The 22,459-nt window shown below is 35.0% G+C and overlaps 1 protein-coding gene across 1 annotated transcript in view; it reads right to left on the reverse strand.

Moving 5' to 3' along the window:
• Cog6 (component of oligomeric golgi complex 6) overlaps positions 1–21,466 on the reverse strand; it is a 74,650-nt gene extending 53,184 nt beyond the window's left edge. Inside the window, exons 1-8 of the mRNA XM_027928957.3 lie at positions 21,279–21,466; positions 18,556–18,699; positions 16,661–16,732; positions 13,504–13,562; positions 5,706–5,817; positions 3,895–3,977; positions 3,454–3,524; positions 987–1,080 (exon numbers count right to left, since the gene is read on the reverse strand). Of these exons, the coding sequence (XP_027784758.2) occupies positions 987–1,080; positions 3,454–3,524; positions 3,895–3,977; positions 5,706–5,817; positions 13,504–13,562; positions 16,661–16,732; positions 18,556–18,699; positions 21,279–21,431 (788 nt within the window). The 5' untranslated portion in view covers positions 21,432–21,466. The remainder of the gene's footprint in view (positions 1–986; positions 1,081–3,453; positions 3,525–3,894; positions 3,978–5,705; positions 5,818–13,503; positions 13,563–16,660; positions 16,733–18,555; positions 18,700–21,278) is intronic.
• Between the last annotated feature and the right edge of the window lie 993 nt (positions 21,467–22,459).

A 22,459-nucleotide genomic window follows, 5' to 3' on the forward strand; every position in this document is an offset into this window, starting at 1 on the left:
ATTTTATTAAAATGCATTTTCTTATGTCTGTTTCTATAAAATAAAGCAGTTTGATGTTGTGTCTCCAGCATTCAGAACAGTGCTTAACACACTAGAGTGTTGCTATTTTACCCAGAAGTCCCAATCTTTGTATTCTGTAACTCCCCCCACCCCACATACACACACACACACACACACACACACACACACACACACTGGGAACTGAAGTCAGTACCTTATATGTGCTGGCCCAGCACTCTGAGCTACATCCTAAGCCCTGTGTTCTCTGAGTCTATGATAGGATAAGTAATGTTCCAATCAGAAAGTAAAGAAGAAATCCTCTGAAAGAGATGTTTCAGAGCAGGATCCGATCAATGGCTCTGTACAAGTTCCTTGGCTGTTTACTTGGGTTTCTGAAAGCTTATTTTCATACTACTCCAGGCATTTAAAAAAAATATATTTACTTTTTATTTTATGAGAAATAATAAAATACAGGATGATTTATAAATAAACAAGCTAAATGCATAGGATTCTCATCTAAAACATTACCATGGAGTTCTTGATTGGCAATAATTTATAAGGTCAAAGACCAGGATCCTCTCTTTACTTGAATCCTACTGATGGAACCTACTGATAGAAATACTCTTATTTCATCTCTGGGTGATTATATCTCACAGACCCTATATGACTGTCTTCTCAAAGGAAAAGTTGATATAGGAGTTATAGTGACTTATAAGGCAGTTAATGAGATAACAGGCTAATTAAGCCACTCAACCTCCACATATCTAGGAGGACAACTAGATACAGGACACCACCTTGGTCTTCCCATCCATATTGTGTTCTGTAGCAAGTAACATTCAAATAATATACAACAGGGTGAAAATATCACTGAAAAGCATAATTACTTAAACTATTATACATGAATTTGTTAGTATTAAAAAAATCAATAAAATTTATCAAAGAAAATTACTTATATAATACATGTCTATAATGTAGGGCCTTCTTACTTGTATAACACAGGTCTATCCTGTAGGGCTTCCATTGCCTGAGTTAAAACTGGAGATATGTCACACGACTCTTGTGTCAATGCTCTGCATTCACCTGTAAAACAACATTATAACCTTTGTTAAAATTAAAATTGGATATTTATTATGTCCACTGTATACCAGCAATCTAAATTCTATAGCAAAAATGCTTTTAAAATGTAGAGAATATGTCAATCAAAACCTATTTTATATGGTCAACCAAACTAGAAAAGTAAGTTTAAATACTTATATAACCTTACATAACCACAAATGCTGTCAACCATACTCCAGATCTGTATTTTTTTATTACAGAAAAACTACAGTTCTGGAAAAAAAAATCAATGAATAAACATTTACTGAATTACTGTCATATACATGGTAGTATAAGGGAAGGGAAAGGAACACTAAAAATATATTACCAGTGCATTTCCTCAGGAGCAATATTTAAATAGTGTGCTAAAATGTTAGTGTGCATAACTGATATATGGTAATAAAATTATGATTTCAAAATAGTTTGGATTTTATGGAACTTTGTGTGTGTGGTGCTGGGGATCAATCCTAGGGCCTTGCCCATGTGAAGCAAGCACTTTACCACACCACTGAGCTACACCTCAGACCCCAAAAATTTACATTTTAAACTAAAAAATCTCTATGTCAACATTTTCCTTATTTTACTATTCAATTTTATCCATAAAGTGCTTACAAGTAACTACTATGTTCAAAGAACTTATGACTTGTTCAGAAATTCCCAATCTTCTGGTATATGAGGACCTTGCACCAATAGTTTATTTTCTAGCATGCACTGACTGAGAAAAACCCAAGCATCTCTACGTGGCTCCACAGAATGTAGTATTCAAGGTCCAATGGTAAATGTTGAGAACCACTATGTCATCTGTAGAGATCGCAGAAAGAAATGTGAGGCAATGTCCTTGCTGTTGAGAAAGTAGAAATCCAACTAGAGAGATAAGATGTATGTGTGAAAAGTTATATCATAACAGTGTAGCATAATTCTGGATGCTAAATAAATATTTCCAGAGGTTAGTGTTCAGAAAGGGGAAGTCACTATGCTTTACTACAGTTATGGATAATTCTAGAAGACAGAGAACCCTAGCACTAACTTGAAAGTTGAGACAGGATTTGAATTCCAAGAGAGAAAGTCAGACAACTCCTGATGGGAGCAGACAATGTAAAGAAGAAGAGAGGCAGAAAAACAAGCAGGCTCAAAGATAAAATCATCCAGGGGCTGCGGCTATGGCTCAGGGGCAAGGCAGTGGGTTCGATCCTCACGAAAGAAAGAAAGAAAGAAACTGTGTCCATCTACAACTAAAAAAATATGTAAAAAAAAAAAAAAAAAGATAAATTCATCCAAACCAGAGCACTGGGTTTTCCCAGTACAGTAGTACAGGTGTAACTGGCTAACTAGATTTAATTCCAGGTCCTTCCAACAGTGAGCTGGTAGTAACACACAGTAAAATATTATGTGTACCTGTTCCACTCTTGCTCATTTCAACTATCTTCTCTCGTTTTAACAGGCTATTTTGCAAACAATTTACTGAAACATCCTAAAACAAATGTAAATAGAGTATTGTGGTAGGCAAAATAATAGCCCTCCAAAGTTACACACAACCAAATCCCTGGAACCTGTGAATATGATACCTTACACAGCAAACAGGATTTGGCAAAGTAATTGAGGTGATAAACCTTAAAGTAGGATTGTTTTCTCTGATTACCCAACTGGGTCTAAGGCAATTACACAGTCTTAAAATGGAAGAAGATTTAGTCAGAGATATGAGGTGGGAAAAGAGGCAGAAGAAATTCAAAGTGAGACAGTGATTTGACTCATCACTGCTGACTTTGAAGACAGAGAAGGGGGTCATAAGCCTACGAATGCAGGAGGCCTCAAGAAAATAGGAAAACCCCTCAATGACAGCCAACAAGGAAACTTAGACATCTATCCCGCAAATGCAAGAACTGAATTCTGCCAATACACTGAATGAGTTAGGAAACAACAGACCGTCCCTTGAAGCAGCCCTGCCAACACTTGGGTTTTAGCATGGTGAGACCATGCCTGATTTCGAAGTGTCAAATAATAAATCTGTATTGTTTTAAGCCATTATGTTTGTGGTAATTTGTTACAGTGGAAAAAGAAAATGAATTCATCATTTGTAACTTTATGTAAATAACAAGAGATGCCCAATCAGCTTTAATGATAACCTAAAACAGAAACACTGCCTTCATTTTTTTATCATCATCCTTCATCAAATATGCTCTTGGCTGAGAGCAGATGCTCATGATATAAACACAAAGACAATATGTTCAAATGTAAAGTTCACTTTTCTTTTCAAAACTACTTTTGATTACTAAAATCTAATTACAGCAAATAAAGGCCAAATAAAATTATCAAATACTGATATTCATGAAACTACACAACATGAAGGAAATCACTCACTTTGAGCCCACCGGTAAAGTCTTTCATACGCCGTTTCTTGAAGTAAGGCCATCTGTTCCATAATTTCTAAACTAAAAAAAAAAAAAAAATTGAAGATTACAAACCTAAATTTTCAGTCAATAGCTATATCTAAGCACCTAACTATTTTTATTTAATTACATAATGATTTAGCTATCCTATGTTAACTTCATTTTGGAGAATAATTTTTCAATAATTTTTCTAATTAAATAAATGTCAAATTTTAATAGTATCACTTACTTATCAACTACTACTAGGGTATAACTAATGTCAGAGTATAACTTCTGTCTTTCCCAAAGATAAATAATAATGGACTAAGTCCTTATTTCATAAAATGTCATATAGTTTTAAATACAATCTAAAGTGTCTGAGACTTTGGAAACATAAGTAGCAATACTACTAGTGCAGGGAACAGTTACTCACCCTGCTGTTTGCTGGTTTGTTCGCAAGAGAACTTTGACATCATTATGAATCTGTTTTACTCGGCCCAATGCCTTGAAGAAATCCTTTAAAATTAAGAAGATGACTTTAAATATGTCCATGCTGTCAGGTAAAATTATATTATTCTAAATTAAAAGATCACTATAAAGAGAAGACAGACTTTCATATATTCTAATGAAGTCTCTCTATACCAATCCTAACTTTCTTCCAATTTTTATACAAAGTATAAGCGGTATCACTTCACATTTTAAGACACATTAATTTGATGCCTTCCATGTACCAAATAGCATGCGAAGTTGCCAGCAATATAAAATTTCTAAAGACAAAAGTCCCTGTCCTCAAAAAGTGTATAATCTAGTGAGAGACAAATGAAAACCTGAAGACTAACACAAAAAGCAAAAACACGCCCACTATTACATATCTATGACTTAAGCACATCACTCTAATTGCTGAAGATGCTGTTTTATATGTCAGCTATGCAGCCATTCTCTTCTCCTTCCCCCTTACCCATGAACAGAATGCAAAGCTGGATACATAAAAGACGCTCATTACATACCAAGAATTGACTGATGCTGAACTGATAACTGATTTTTTTTTCCTTAAGGAAAACATATTAGAGCCTTACTTTCCAGAAAATGTATTACTGAGACACTCAGTGAGATTCCATCACCACCTCAAGAACCCTTCTTGCCCTTTGATCCCTGATAACATCAGGCTTAAGTTTATATAGCTCCTTCCAATCAGGAGACCAAAATATTCTTTTCTGGCACAAACCACATTGTCTTCAAGGGGAAAAACAAAAAACAAAAAACCCTGAAATTTCTCTTTTTTATTTAACATTTTGAGAGGTTTCATAATTCTGTTGGTCAGTTTGCAAAGAATGGCATAAGCTTAAAAAGTCAATTATATGAAAAGATAAGCAATTTCCAACTCCAGGAAAGATAGAAGTTATAAAATAAGAAACTTCTACTCCGGGCTGGAATTGTGGCTAAGCAGTAGAGTGCTTGCCTTGCATATATGAGGCACTGGGTTCAATCCTCAGCACCAAACAAAAATAAGTAAATAAAATAAAGGTATTGTGTCCATCTACAACTAAAAAAAAATCGAAAAAAAAAAAAGAAAGAAAGAAACACCTACTCAAAGTGACCTCACTGTGACTCACAAATAGGAAATGTGATGAGACTACTGAGGGCTGCGGAGGGGATAAAGAGAACACAGGTGTGTACTGTTGTGCTTAAGGAGGAGAAGAGGAAGTAAAAGACTAAATCATATTTCATGATAGTGAATCAACATAAAACAGTCAATAAATAACAAAAATATATTCTAAATTCAAGATCTAGAACAGAATTTGCAAAAGCAGCAGTTAACAAGGATGAAACCGGCTGATGAGACCGAAGAGACAGGAATGGAACAGTGAGGCAGGTTTCTTTTTTTTTTTTTTTTAAAAAAAAAAAAATATATATATATATATATATATATATATATATATATTTGTAGTTGTACACAATATCTTTATTTATTTATTTATTTATTTTTATGTGGTGCTAAGGATCAAACCCAGGGCCTCGCACGTGCTAGGTGAGCACTTTGCCGATGAGCTACAGCCCCAGCCCCAGGTTTCTTTATAAGTTGTGTCGTACCCTGACTTTTTAAAAATACAAATGTAACTCTGAGAAATAAAAATTAAAAGCTAAAATGTGCATCTTAATTTCTCAATTTAGAATAAGCTTTAAAGTAACATGTGTAGCTGCTACACTCTTAAATTAAAGTTATTCTAATAGAAGCAAGGATACCTCAGTAACTGGCCCTTCTCTTGTACCTCGGAGAAGACTCATTTCATCAGAAGTCAGTTGGAACTTAGACAAGAAGGCATCTGCAACTTGTGCTCGAATTTCTAATCTTTGACTACAATAGGAAAAAAAACAAACAAGGAATAGAAATCAAGCATACAATGCATTTGCATATCTATAAAACAAATTGTACCCTCTGACAATAATTTTGTAAAACAAATTTGTTAAAGATTCTAAGTATCTTTGAAAACCTTGTTTCTACCTTAAATGTTGGAAACTCATTTTATTGGAAATGCATCAGGTGATAAAGTAACTGGAAACTCATCAGGCAAGTTTGTGATACAAACTAGCTGATATTATTCAACATTTGATATTTAAAGGACTCAATCATTATGTAAAAGCAGAAATAAGTTCATAAATGGTCTCTGCATTATAAACTTTCAGCCACTTATGAGTACTGGGATAATTTAAATATATAACTTGACAAGGTTATTTTTGAAGACAGAATTATACTCCTGTTTTCAACCAGTTTCTTCCCAGTCACTAAAATATCCTAACCTTTGAAGTTTTCATATGAAGTACACAAACACCAAAAATCAGGTCCATTCATTTTTTAAATTTTAGATTAAAAGAGAAGTGAAGAATCCTACTAATTCTCCCCAATCTCCAAAGTCACTTCTCTACTTGGGGTTCCCCATATTTTCTATATGATAATTAAAATAATGTTTTAAATTATATTATCTAAATACAATCTTATATAGCCTAGCTGACAATCAGAAAAAGGCATACTCTAGTCTGAAAAGCAACCTATATGGACATAAAGGATTAGGTGGACTGCCAACCATCTAAAGGTCACCTAGGAACATGAACTCCCTGAACAGAACCTGTTCCACATTCCTGGTTTCTCTATCTTGGATCTGGAAGTACATAAATATGATTGTAAAAGTATAATCAACAAAGATACACATGTACAGATAACACGACAAGTCAGCCCTCATTATTTTATTTGCACCTTCGGATCTGGAGGGTTTGAGTTTACAAAACTAAATATTCCAGTTGAATAACATAGAAGCTATACAGTTTATAGTTCTACAAACATAGAAATCTACAAAGGAAAAGTCAGTTGTCCAGGTTTTCACTTTAAACAATAAAACTTAACTGGGTTTGAAGAGTTGAAGAGCACAGGTCTATAACTGTCCTATTACTACTATCTAAAAGTCACCTTCACAGGGTTTATTTTATACTCTTAAAGTTGTAATCATTATCACACAAGATTTAAAGTAATTATAAAACTTCATAAAATTCCTTGAGATAATACAAACTGACTCAACTAAAATCCCTTTTGGAGCTTTTTTGATCAATATTTAGAAACAATTTATTTAGGGGCCAAGGAAAATCAGTCACTTTATGTTTTCACTTGTTTTAACTAAAACTAGTGCTACCCATCTTGATCATACCCCTTAATCACTAAAATTGATCCCAAATAATATGGTCGACTGGATCTAAAAATCAATCCATGAGATAAAGACTGAACCACAGACTTTATATCTACAAAAGAGATGGCCCAAAAACATTTTCAAGAATGGCTATTCTGCTAAAACAAGGGTTAGGTATCAAAAGATGGCAACTTTTAAAGTAGTGACAAAAATAAATTCTAATATATTTTAAAATCATATAACTCTTTAGTTTTATAACATTTACTTTTTCCAAGTAAATCTTTCCCACAACCATTCTGACAGAAAGCTACCTCTAGATGGCTCAATGGTTTGGTCTGGCAGCATTAGTGCACTGAAATGATATTAGTGGGGACTTACAACTTGTAGGCTGTAGCAGAGCCTGCTGTGACAAAAGGCACATGAGATGCAAACCTTGCCCTCACCTCACATTAACACTGACATATACAACTTCTGAGGGGTTTTGATATCTAAAATTTATATAAAATAAATGCTAATACAAAAATATAAATAATCATAAACTACAATTTCTATAGTACTTGAGATACATTCACACAATTACCACATGTAATATAATATACATATGGAAAATATATAGTACTGAATAATATACAGCATTTAAAAATATGAGGTAGATAATAGATGTTAGTACAAAGTGATCTAAGACAAGTTGCAGAACTATATACACAGGAACTTCCATTTTTCCTTACAAAGAAACTACACACACATATGAATTTCCAATACATGCACTTACATATTGCCCAAGTATTTAAATTAAGACTACTCAGTCTTCATGATTCCTTCAAATAATTCCAGAACAAAACACATAAATCTTCTGATACTTTTTTCTTTTCCTGAAGATATACTCTAAGTTCACCTCAATGAAGTAATTTCAAAATAATAAGAAAACACACACACAGGCAGTGTATGAGACAAAATGAAAAATGAAGGAATATAAATGGCAAAACAAAATGAAAAACATGTCATTTTTCCACTATTCAATGACATGCAAAATTAAAACAGTGTGATAATACTTTTCCTCAATAAAATTGGCAAAGTTTTTGATGACAATACCTACTGCTGATGATGGTATAGTAAAAGATATTCTCATGTATTTGGAAGTATAAATTGGTATAGCATTTTGGACAGAAATTTAGGCGATACACATCAGGATACTTTTAAAAAGTTTATATCATTGGGGCTGGGGTTGTGGCTCAGCGGTAGAGTGCTTGCCTAGCACATGTGAAGCACTAGGTTCGATCCTCAGCACCAAATATAAATAAATCAAAGTTTTTTAAAAAAGGATGCTTTAAAAAAGTTTATATCATTGATTCATTACAATGCTAAGAATTAACCCTGAGCAAGTAATCTGAAATGTACATAATGATTTAAAAACATTTTCTGAACCATTATTTTAAGTAATGGGAATAATATGAATACTCAATAATTTAAGAATGGTTAAATATGTGGATTCTTTCACAAGAGAAAATACAGCACCCTTTCCAACTCATGCTATGGTTTAAAAAATCCAGCAAATAAAATAAATTTGTGAATCTTTTATCTTGTCATTTTAGAAACTAGCAGATAAAATAATTTGGGCACAAAAACTTTTTTTTTAAAATACAGAATGTATAATTAACAAAAATGCATGAATTGGACTACATCAGAACTATAAACTGTATAGCTTCTTTGGAAAACAGTCTGCAGTTCCTTAAAGAGTTAAACATAGAATTATCATTTTTGATCCAGCAAGTCTTAGGTATGTGCCTAAGAGATAAAAACATGTCTACACAAAAACCTGTACATAAATAGTCATTGCATCATTATTCATAATAGCCAAATAATAGAAATAATCCAATTATCTATCAACTTCTGAGCAATCCCCAAAATCTTATGTATTTGTACAACAGATTATTCTGCAAAAAAAGCAATAATGTTAACATAGATGACCCTTGAAAACATGCTAAGCTAAAGAAGCTAGACATGTATGATTCCATTTACATGAAAGGTTTAGAAAACAGGCAAAGCTATATAGGAAAATGTAGATTAATAGTTGACTAAGGCTGATGACTATTTGTTAAAGGTCACAAGGTTTCTTTTGGGGTAATGAAAATGTTCTAAATTTGATAGCTGCAAACTCTGTAAGTATACCAAAAAAACACTGAATTATACACTTTTGAGTGAATTTTATGGTTGTGAATTATATCAACAAAGATGTTTTTTAAATACACCAAAATACATAAAATGCCACTTAGCATCACTGTATAAAATATAGCCTTAAAAATCATCCGATATTTTCTTTTATTTTAATACTTTTTATTCTTATTAACTTTTATTTAAGTTGAGCACAATCAGCATTACTCCCACAAAGTCTCAAGACATAAGAATATCATAGGCAATATCAGCAATAAGAACTTAAAATTTAAAAGTAACACAGTCAATACAAAAACCTTGTCATGTAAAAAGCAGCTAGTACCTTGTCATGTAAAAAGCAGCTAGTACCTTGTCATAGTAAACCTTGTCATGTAAAAAGCAGTAAGACTCTGCCCTTAATATCCAGTTAGAAATCAAAGACCACTACACCCAGCAAGAGTTCAGGAATTAGAGAGCAGAAGATAAGCACTATGAGAGCAACAACCTGTGGGAATAAAAGAAGAAATCACTCACTCCTGTTCTTGTACTGAGTAAAGGTGGCTGGATGTACATGGAAAACAGCTAGATAAGAGAACTGTGAACTACAAAGGTCGACTAAACTTCCTATGAAATAAACTAATTCTCAAAGTAATAAGGAAGCACATGAAATATATATATGCATACATAGATACACATAATTCTCAAGGAACATGTATATGCATGCACACACACATACACATGGTTGCCTAGAATTTTTAATTGTGTAAAATATTTTTAAATGTATGATAGGCGTATATAACATACATATACTAGGACCTTAAAGGACTATGTGTTTTCAACAAATACATTCTGGGAAACAGAATTCCAGACAGAATGAATAAGAACATAGAAAAAGTCTGTATGGTGAATAAACACAGTCAAATCAGGAAATATACAACATTACCCACTTTAAATATGTATGCCCACAAAAAAGCAAGCTCCTATGTATTGAGGGGGATAAAATGTGTAAGATCAAAAATTATATTTTTAAAAAATTAATTAAATCTCCAAATCCAATTTTAAAGAATGTTTGAATTCAAGGTTATTTACACATTTTTCTTATCCTTTTCCTTTACAGCATGGTCACTGTAATAAACTATTTTGTGCCTTATCCTCCCAGATTTCATTTCCAGTGAAAATAGAGACTTTATAAACTGTCTAAGCTGGAGGGACCCCTCCATATCACCAACAGTATCTTCTGTAGGATAGGCAGAAGGTCCAAATTGCTTCTAGGTCCAAATCAGAGAGTCTGAAGAAGGAAGAAGTGATGCTCTCTGGATTACCCTAACCTTTCACTAAGCAATGAGAAAATACCTCATACAAGCTTCTGCAATACATTTTTACATGTATATTTGTGCAAAATAAATTGCCTGAATAAAACAATTAGATATCATGTTATCCAAATAAGCCCATAGCATTTCTATTTCCAAAGCAAACTGCTCATTTTTTTAAAAAAATCCTGTTAAAGGAAAAGGTAATATTTTAAAAAGGAAAACAATTCTTTGCTAACCCCTAGGAACCTGTTTCATAACTTCTGCTATGTAATTTTTCTAAAACACACACACACTAATGTTTACTTGGCACATCAAATCTATAGCTCTGAGGATGCTACAATGTCACCAAATTTTCAGTTCCCAAAAGAATATCAGATCAAACTCTTTCAGAGGCTTACTAAAATAATGAAAGTAAACAACCTTGCTTAGTTTTGAGAAAATGTGAACAAGCATAGTGTTCTTATATCGTCTCCCATAGACATTAATCAGTCTCATTTTCATATGTTACAAGCTAATACAATGCTTACTGTTTTCATTTTATGTTCCTTTTCTGACGCTGGAGTAGTTCATTCACTCAAAAAAATATTTATAATCTAATGCATCAGCACTGGAGTTACAAAAAAGAACAAGAAACTGTCATTGTTCGTAAGGAGCTTATAGTTTAGAAAGAAAAAAAAACAATAATTAATAGCAAACTGTAAAAGACACTACAATAAAGATGATAACAGAAAGATTGAACCTGGAACAGGAAAAGTTTAAATCAGCCTTATATGTAAGATGGCTGACCTGTTATCTTCTTGGTTTTAGTCACATTTTTTAAACTAAATCAATGCTGGTTTATTAGCCAACATTAAAGAGAAAAATTTATGTTCTTGATCTATAACTGGGAAATTATTTTTCTAGTAAACTTCTTTCAGAAGAGTGGTTGTAATATGAAAAACATAATTTTGTGCTAAGGGCATAGGCTCACTCTGTCTACAGAAACTCAGTTAACTGCCTCTCCTGTAGAGCTGGCACCTTGTAGCATCAACCATCCTTTCACAATGGTATAGGTATAACTCTCCTCACCACCATCCAACCCACTAACAAGACACACTTTTGTGGTGATGGAACTACTTGGTCTCTTGACTGTGGTGGTGCACACATGAACCTATGCAGTTGGTAAAAATTATGTATTAACTACATATGTACACATAAATGAGCATAAGAAAAATGGGAAATCTAAGTATGACTAGTGTATTTTATCAAAGTCGTTATCTTAGTAGTGGTATTACGTGGTTTTCAAGATAACCATGAAAGATATCTGGGTACAGGCTACAAGGGATTTTTGAATTCTTACAACTGCCTATGAATCTACAATTATCTCAAATTAAAAGTTTAATTAAAAATATTAAAATGTATTTTCAAGCTTAACAGTTACTATGGGAGAATTATGGGAGAGGGCACATCCCAAGAAATACGAAAGATCTGAATACCATTTGGGCTAAGGCAAAGCTTTTCAAATTGTCATCTCTGGGCCACCTGCATTAAAATATCAGGGATAGTGTTAACAGCGCAGGATCCTGAGCTCAACCCAAGAATGACTGAATCACTAATCAGAAAATAGTTGTTTACTTTTATACAATGAGAAGTTTTGAGGAAAAGGCCAAAATGTGCCATCCTATTAAGCTTCCAGATGGTTCTACATTTGCTATGATAAAGTATAAGGAACATGAATGGCAGCATTGTGAGGAAAAAAAAAAGAGGAAAATTGGGGTACATGTAACATCAGACTAAGTTATTCCCAAAGAAGTAATTGTTCAAATTTAATGGATGGAAAATTCTTTCTTATAGTGAGCCAAAAGGTACCACCTGCAAATTTCTCCATTGAGACTTCATTCCAACCTCAGCAAAATCACAGAATAAATCTAGCTTTTTAAAAACTAGACAGATTATCAAATATTTGAAGAGAAACACCATGTCCTTCTTAGATCTATACTTCTAATACATAATTCTGGTTTTTCAGCTCTATGCCACTTGATGAGATCCTTATCATACTACTAACCCTGCTGTTAAACTAAGTCACACATGGCTTTGTTAGCCATGTGTGGTCTCAGTCAACTCTGTTATAGGAGTATAGAAGCAGCCACAGACAATCTATGAACACTTGTGTTCCAATGAAACGTCATTTAAAAAAGCAGGTGCTAGTTGGATTTGACCAGTGGTCATAGTTTGACAACCTATAATCTGTTACTGTACACTGAGCTACTCTACAATAAGCAGTTAAGGTAGTAATACCTCCGCATTATCGATGGAACATGCAGAATACTTAGATTAAAATGATACACCAACCTACAGAGTGAATGACAGGTATATTGTATCACTGTATAACGCTTCTCCCTCTTTATAAACTCCAGACATAAGAATGCAGTTAGTGAGTTTTACCTTAATTATTAACAAATTTTACAGCATTCAACCAACATATTATAATAATCCATATTGCACTTAATTTCATTCACTTGTCAATCAACAGTCTACTTACTTTCATAAACTACAAGGAATATTTATACTTAATTACACCAGAAAGGATTAATCATAGTAAAACCTAAGAGGCAATAATTCTGAAAAAACAGTGTAAGAAAATTATTACATTTTAAAACACAATCGTTTCTGAACTTCATAGTAAACAACACATCATCATTTCTGTTCCAAAAAAAGGATCTCTCAAACTTAGTAACATGTTTAATGCCTTAAGCTACTGTTTTTATGTTTATATTACTACTAATAATAACTCGGGTTTTGGTGCTGTATCAATTTTAACTATACTTATATTATTTTAATTTTGATTTGCAGTTAGGGACAATTTTCTTTCCACTTAACCTCCAAATTAATTAAGAGGTGAGTATACAAATAAAAACTTACCTTTCAGATTGAAGCTTAGTGGTTTTTACTATTAAATCTTGAGTCTGTTCCTTTGCTGCCTAAAATTATAAACATATAAAACATACATAAACATATATACATTCCAATTGCATTATATTTTAGAAAACGAATACCAACACCTATGGAGTTCAGACTCTCCAGAATTTGAAAGTTTAAAATATCCAAGTGACCCAAATAGATGATTCAAGGCTCATACACTAATTTTAATAAGAGGAGTTCCCTCATAAGTCTCAATATACACATAATGCTAAAATTTACAAAAAAGAAAAAGGTATCTGTTGCTGTCTAAAGAACTTACAGTTCATAACTCTTTAGTGAAACAGAAGCACTTGAAGAGCAAGTTAAGGGTGAGAACATAACTTTAGTTATGAATATGCCAGGTTGGGAAACCAAGAGACCTCTAAACAGGGCCATAAATTAAGTCACTAAAATGTAGGTATGGAGCTCAACAGAAATGCATGAGATGGAGACAAAAATTTGCGAGTTGGAATATGTAAGATACCTACCAAATAGAGTGTTGGTAAGGATCAGAGATACCCCATCTAAAAGACAAAGGGCAATTCCTGACCAAAATTCATACCAAGCAATGCTCCCTCCCCCAAGCCAGACTGAAAAGATCAGAAAAAAATGATGAAAAGGAATTCTATCCAAAGATCAGTCAAACATTTATGAAATGGGTTCAAACAAAACACACGTGTAGTAAATAAGACTCTCTCTCAAAGTCTCAAACTGGAGAATGCTACAAAAATAAGGCAGAAAGCAGTCAGACATGGTGGCACATACCTGTAATCCCAGCGGCTCAGGAGGCTGAGGCCAGGCGGATCATGAGTCCAAAGCCAGCCTCCGCAAAAGCAAGGCACTAAGCAACTTAGCGAGAATACAAAAAAAGGGATGGGGATGTGGCTCTGGCTCATTGGTCCAGTGCTCCTGAGTTCAATCCCAGTACCAAAAAAAAAAAAAAAAAAAAAAAAAAAGACAAAAAGCAAGAAAAGAGGCAAGAGGACATGAGAAACAGAGGGTTCATGCCTTGAAGGGACACTAAGCCAGAATTATGCAGAGTGGAAACTACAGAGTGAGTCAATCTGCTAAAAGGGTGGATACCAGAGAAAATACCTGAAGATATTGGATCATTTTCATGCTAGAATACTATAATGTTGTATTCCAGTTGCTGAGATTTCTACAGCTGCCTCAAATCTAGACACTCCAGCTCTGAACTGCTAAGGCCTCGTCCTCCTTCTGCAAACTCTACCTTATTATTTCCCATGCATCCTGACAATAAGAGAGCCCACATCTCACTCTTTAGTGAAGAAATTTTGAATGTGTGTTCCTTACAACCAAATCATATTACTATCAAACAATGGCTACATAAAAAAAAAATGTAAACTTTGATAATTCAGAATAACACTGATTTTTAAAGAATACAGGCGAACATGACGGCTTCCTAGACACTCTTTTGAATTGTGAATCTTTAAATGCAATAACTTCTTCAAAGGCTTACATTTTTATCATTTCACTTTAAAGTTTACCTTTCACCATTATACATAACTTGTCTTGTACAATTTTTTTCAAATATACTACTTACTTAATTCTCAGAAATGTTTACATTTTAATATTTCTGGAAAAAAGAATGCTTAACAAAAGCAATATCAAAATTGCTAATTAGCTTCTTTTTATTCCTAGTCATTAAATTGGTGGCATACATTACAATCAAGAATGTCTAATTGGACAGGCACAGCAGCGCACGCCTGTAATCCCAGTGGCTCAGGAGCCTAAGACAGGAGGATGGAGAGTTCAAAGCCAGCTTCAGCAATGTCGAGGTGCTAAGCAACTCAGTGAGACCCTGTCTCTAAATAAAACACAAAATAGTGTTGGGATGTGGCTCAGTGGTTGAGTGCCTGAGTTCAATCCCCAGTACCAAAAAAAAAAAAAAAAGAAAGTCTAATTAATCAATGAAATAGGATATTTTAGTATAATAGTATAGTGTAACAGAACCAATATTTTCCATTTTTTTCATATTTCCTTACTCTCTATTTATAAATTGTGGTCTTAATTCCAAAATAATAATTAATAGTACTAGTGAAGATTATCATCCTAAAATAATTTCTAGTTAATTTATCTTAAATGTTAAGGATGGTTATTATTCATTAAGTAATAAACATGATATAAATGTAATTTATGAAAGAAAAACCACACCCAAAGGAGTAAAACATAGCACACAAAAAATTACTGATTAATTTTTTTTTTTTTAATACTAGGGATTGAACCCAGGCATCAACCACTGAACCACATCCCTAGACAGGGTCTTACCAAGTTGCTTGGGGTCTCGTTGAATTGCTGAGGCTGGCCTTAAACTTGTGATCCTCCTGCCTGAGCCACCCAACCCACTAGAATTACAGGCATGTGCCACTCTGCCCAGCATACTGATTAAATTCTTAAATGTTATCTCATAATAATAGTCATTTTTTAAATGCTCCATGTTTAAAGTATTTTAACAAGTAGTAAGTAATTAAATTAACCCTTATAATAACCACTATGAATAAGAGATAGAACACTTTAATAAATACTTCTCTTTATAAATGGATAAATTAAAAACATTATAGTTGATGAATGGGAGCTATTAAGACTTCAATAACATTACAACCAAATAAATTAACTTTATGAAAAACTGGGGAGAATGAACAAAACTCAAAATCATGGCTCTAATGGCCTGCTGAGCTAAGAAATGACTCATGCACCAAAATTGAATGTGAACAGTAGCAGGTGATCAACTATCTAAAAAAATTAAAAAGCTATGGAGAAAATCTTCTGCAAGTGATGAAAATGCTTTACATCTTGATTATAGGGGTTGTTTCCTAGAAGTAGAAAGCAATTTAAACACTTCAAGTGGATACAGTTAGCTCTGTACTGACAAGACCAAATATAAAGGTTTCTAGAATTAACTGGGTAATATTAATAAACCAGCACCCAGAGAAACACAAACATTTATAAGTATTTTTAAAAAGTGTAATATTTATATTCAAACTTCCTTTACAGCATAATGCATCAGATATCCATATATTCTGCAGACCTGTCTAATAATTTTGAAAGCTTACTTTGCACCAGGAATTATGCTTAAAATCTAGCCATTCTACAGCACCTGTAGGCGGCTTGTCATATCTTGACAACAGCTGCTCATTGCTTGAATGTCCTCATTTATGCTTTCAAGTTCCTGAAAAGGAGAAAAATTGCATCAAATATTATATATACTATTAAATAAATGTCTCCTCTCTTTGCCAAATCCTTAGTCATTCATACACATACACACTCACACACACATTTTGTCAAGGCATAATAAGAGATTTCCACATTTAAACTAGAAATGCTTAAAAAGACAAATACCTAGTTCTAAAAAGGTATAAAGAAGTTAATCTATTCTCTCAGAGAGTATAGAGAAAACATAAATGTTTAAAAAATATGCATAATTTTTGTTTGTTCATGGACTTTTGTTTTGTTTTGTTTTAGTTTGTGGTGCTGGGAATTGAACCCAAGAATGTTCTACCACTGAGATATAGCCTTGATACCAGTAGGACCATCTTACCCCTAGTTGTTCCAACAAAGAATATCTCCAGACATTGCCAGTGACCCCTGGGGAACAAATCAAGGGGGAGAGGCCAAAGATGCTACCACAAATCTTTTAGTTCAGAGACAGTCCCTAACATATATCTGGCCCCATATGTAAACAGTGCCAAGGCTAAATATCTAGATTTATAAATTCAATAGTAGTTGCAAGACTGGGTGGAGCACTTGCCTAGCATGTGTGAGGCACTGGGTTTGATCCTTAGCACCGCATAAAATAAAGATATTGTGTCTATCTACTACTAAAAAAATTTTAAAGTGGTTGCACAATTGCCTTCTAATTGTTCATCATTCCTTCTTTATTTATGAGCTAAAGCACTTCTATAGAAACAAGGCTCCCCTTAACAACTGCATGATGCAATTGGTAAAAAAGACAAAATAAATGCTTGAGCCTTTCCTCTTAGTTAGCAATTTTCAAAGTATGCTAGTTTCCTTATATCTACTGAAGATAACCAATGAAGATTCAGTTTGATTTTTAATATCATTATAAACTCATAGATTTCATGTTTGATGTGTTTCAGTTCAATGCAGTTACAATAATTACTGATGCTCAAACTGACTTATCTTTGGTCAGTAGAAGCCTCTTTAAGAAGCTTACCTCCAGAGTCAATTCGACACTTACCTAGTAGTCTTCCTAGACAGTTTCCTTACCTTCTGGCAATGATAAAATCAAGTTTAGAGACCATAATTTGGATGTGTTTATCACTACTATCTCTTCCTTTTTTTATGAATTCTACCAAACTTTTCTTTTGCCCTTCTAGGATCCAACAGACGGTCATCTTTTCATTGTTAAGCTTACCTTCAGTCAATAAAATCCTATGAAACTGTTAAAATATTTATTGTAACCATGTATAACACTTCCATGTCATTCACAAAGAAATGTCAATATCGTATTAACAATATTATATATTAACATAATAAAATACTATAGAATTAAAAAAATAAATAAAACTTATTTTCATGGGGAATAAACAGCACTCAAGTTTGATGAAACCTTATTTATACATTGAAGTAATTGATCCCTGAAACTTGCATAATTTAGGATGAAGTAAAAGTGATTCAATACTAATTACTCTCCCATGAAAAAGTAGTTATCCACAGGAAAGTTATTCAATGAGGAGATTTTTCTATTGGAAAACTATTTAGATAAATATTTTTTGTTAAAACACTAAAATTCCTAAGAGAATTTCCTAGAACAAATGTTACACTTTCTAAGAACAAGCATTAGCAGAGTTTAGATTCAGAAATCACCCTATTTCAAATAAAGACTAAAGATACAGCTGGAGTACAGCAAGTCATTTTCTATTTGAACGTGGTACATTAACAGCAAACAAACCAACTTAATTCAAAATAATACTCATCCAAACAATACTCAGTAAGTTCTCAAGAAGTGCTAAACAAAAAGAATTCACATACCTCCTTCACTTCTTTGAAAATGCTTACAAATTCTTCATTGATGGCTAAACTTCTGCGTTCAATATCTCCACGTAAATTTCTTCGAGTCCGCAAACTATTTTCAACAAAAAATGTTGAAAGTGCCTTGAGAGCTTCCAACATCTCCTGTTTCAATTGATAATACAAGAAAATTATTGAGAGTAATTTTTAGGTGGTTTCCTAATCTCAAGATAAAATGTACTGAAATCACTTTTGATGAATTTGTTTCCATTCAACAATCCAAAAACTACTGGATGACCTTCAAACTACTGAAGAGTAAATTTATTTCTGGAATATAATAGGTATATACTTAGCTTACACACAATAGCCTAAATACAAGGTTATTCACTGCAAAATTGTGTGGAATTACAAAAATTGGAAATAACTGAAATGTCCACCTAAAAAAATTGGCTAAACAAGTGATGACATATTAATTTTTCAAAATGAAGAAATCCTTTATGTACTTGGTATGAGCTGAGATACAGTAAGTGAAACTGCAAGGTATAAAGCTCCCGAAAACTATTACAGGTTTTAAGCAGGAGAGTAACACAATATGTTATATACAGCTAAAGTTTATTCCAGGGGCTGGGGTTCTGGCTCAGCAATAGAAAGCTCGCCTAGCGTTCAATCCTCAGCACCACATACAATTAAGTAAATAAAATAAAGGTATTGTGTCCAACTACAACTAAAAAAATATATATATTAAAAAAGTTTATTCCAACTTTTTAAGAATGGATGGTACAGGAAGGTAAGAAAGCAAACAAATAAAACTAAAATAATCTAAGCAAGACTTGATGATGTCTTTCACCAAGATGGTAGCAGTGCAGATGAAAAAGAAATATTCACCGCCCCCCAAAAATTTTAAATGTACAGTCTATAAAAGAGTTTCATTTATGGGTTGCATGGCACAGGTGAAAAAAAGAACTAAAACCAAAAATTATTTATATGCTTCTTGCCTGAATGGATGAATGGTGATGTTCTTTTTAGCAGTGAGAGCAGAATTGGTCTGGGGGAAAATCAAGAATTTTGTCCTTGTTAAGTTTTTATAATGTCAATCAGGTGTTCAATTGAAGGCATAATAATTGACAACTATTTCTACAAAATCTGAAACTGGGTACAGGTGTCAGTAACAGGGTTACAGATTAGAGAGTCATCATATGTAATGCTATTTATAAAATTAAAGGAGATCTATTACCTACAGAGAGAATATGGTTGGAGGAGAGAGCAGAATTCTGTTCAGGATATTCTCATAGAACCTGGCATTCTACAGATAAAAATGCCTACACCTGAACTACTGTATATTCTACGAGGCTTACCCTTCCAGCTTTCAGTTATGTTATTTGAAAGGAAAGTGACCACCACACTAGGGGCTAACATTATCCTGCAGCTATCATTCGTTCAGCCTGTCCTGCACCTAACATTAATTTAAAATATTGTCTGGATTGACAAAAATAAAGTATTTAAATGCAATTTAATATTAGTAAAAATGTTTACAACTACAAATGCTTATTGTAAACACACACGCACACACACACACAAAGACTGCCTTAAAATATTCTAGGGCCTGGCTGAATGGACAGAATCCTAAAGTTATTAGTTACATGACTTAACCTAGTTGCACTCCCTCCATTCCTTATTTTTTCTCCTGGGTAAAAAGGAGAGAATGTTATCAACATTAGAGTAGTTGTATTGCATGAAACAGTAAATAACAATGTTAGACACATTAAGCAATGCCAATTTATGATAAAATAAACATTTGTTAAGAAACAGCAAGTGCTGGGCACTGTGCTTAGGACTTCACCGATATTCTCTAGAGTCCTCACAACAACCCTGAGAAAGTCACTAGCAGTATTCCCAGTTCCCAAATAGAAGCTTAGAGAAGTTAAGGAACTTGCTCAAATCACCATGCACAAATGTGGTGGTTACCGCTAACAATTACTGATGGCCTTAGAACCCTTCTTTTCCAACTCATGACACTGTTATGTTACAAGTTCTTACTGACCTTTTGTTTTCCAATTACCTACATATTTACCTATAAAGCTCTCACTTTTACTAGCTCCCCCCGCCCTTTGGCATTCTTCAGGCGACTGCGTGATATAGAAATGATATTTAGCTATGACAGGAGCTGGAAAGTCCAACCCTAGTTTCAGAAGCAACTTGGTCGGTTGTTTATCTTTAAAAAAAAAATAAAATAAATAGTGGATAAGTCCACAAGTCATAAGCAGCACTTAGCTTACAACAACAAAAACTAGTAGATGAGTTCATGCACGCCTTGGGTAGAAAGCAGATCTTTGGCGCTGCAAACTGTTACTGTTCTCACCCGGTAGTGAAAATGCTCCCTGCTCACACTGTTCGGCCCTACTAACGCCCAATAGCGACGCCCTACCAAGCAGTCCAAGAATTTTGTCTCGGGCAGGGGTTTCTCATCCATCTCAGACACCTTCACACCTGGGGGTGAGGGGAGGCGCCTTCCGAGAGGCCACAACTGGAAGCCCCTTTCCCTTCCAGGGTCTTCTCGGGCTTGCCTTCTCACCTGCCCCGAGCTGGCAGAGCCGCGCGCCGGGGGGTCTCGGGTCACTCGCGGCTCCCCGCGCAGCCGGCACCGCGTAGAGGTCAGAGTGTGCGGACCGACAACGCCCCCTGTGCGGCTCCAACCCCGGGAGAAGAGGGGTTCTAGGACCTGCGGCCCTGCTCGCCCGGGTTACCTTGTCGTTGTCCAGCCGCGTCTCCAGGATCTTATGCAGCTTGCGCGACAGAGGGTTGCTGGTCTGCGCCGACGTCCCGCCTGCCCCATTGCTGAAGCCGTTGGTGGCCCCGGAGGCCGGCACAACGACCACTTCCCCGCCGCCCTCTGCCATAGCGACTAGCGAGCCACGACGCACGACCCGCCCCCAGAGGCGGTGCTGCCAGCTCAGCCCTAACTGGGTAACAGGCGGGCAGAGCGAGAACTGCGCATGTGCATATCGGTCTGCGCATGCGTCCTGATGAGAGCGAGCTCGTCCAGGCTGACCGACTGTGGCTCCTGGGGAGAGAGCAAGGGGAGAGGTGGCGGGCTGGTCCAGGCTGACCGGCTGCGGCTCGCGGGGGGGGGGGGAGCAAGGGGAGAGGTAGCTCCAGTGAGAGGAAGAAATTCGAGGTATTAAAAGGGGCTTCGTGATTCCTGAATCTAAGAAATTCTGAGCCAGTTAAACGCAAAATTGTACTGAATCCTGTGCCTGGCATACGCGTTCACTGAAACAATTCTTGTTAAGTTCACTTTATCCAAATTTCGTCTTTCGGAAGAGTATTTACTGAATACAGAGTATATGATTCTGATAGACTGTAGAAAATACGTTATGTGTGAGAGACACGTCAGTCATCCTGCTACGTTCTCTCTGGCTTTGTGTCTAAAGTTGTTCTGCCAACTCAGCAGCACTATGATTTCTCGTGGAGAATTTGTGTGTGCTGGATGGAAAGGAGCAGATACTCAACATCACCGGCCAAGGTCTATCCGTCTCTACATTTGGGGTTATAACTGTTCTGGCTCCTGCCTCTGGCTCCTCCATCAGCTTGTCCCAGGCCTCTGTAGTCCGTGCTTGAGTTAAAGTCACTTCACGCTCCAACTTTAATTCCTCCTGCAACTGCTTAACACGGACTTGGGCTTGCAGATCTGCTTCTGTAGTGAGCTGCTGCTCATCCCACACTGTTGCTATCTTGCATAACTCTTTAGGCTATACATGCTTGCTCACTAGCAACAGTATTTTCCATACTTTTGGGGGTGTTTGGTGCATCAATCGCCATATTCAAAAGGTGGTCCCCAAGCATCCATAATAGTTGCCACGCCCCCCCCACCCCGGCCTCACACACCACATTTCCCCTTTCCAACTGCCATAGTCTCTGTGCTCAG

This window comes from Marmota flaviventris, chromosome 4, assembly GCF_047511675.1.
Source record: "Marmota flaviventris isolate mMarFla1 chromosome 4, mMarFla1.hap1, whole genome shotgun sequence".
NCBI classification, from domain to species: Eukaryota; Metazoa; Chordata; class Mammalia; order Rodentia; family Sciuridae; genus Marmota; species Marmota flaviventris.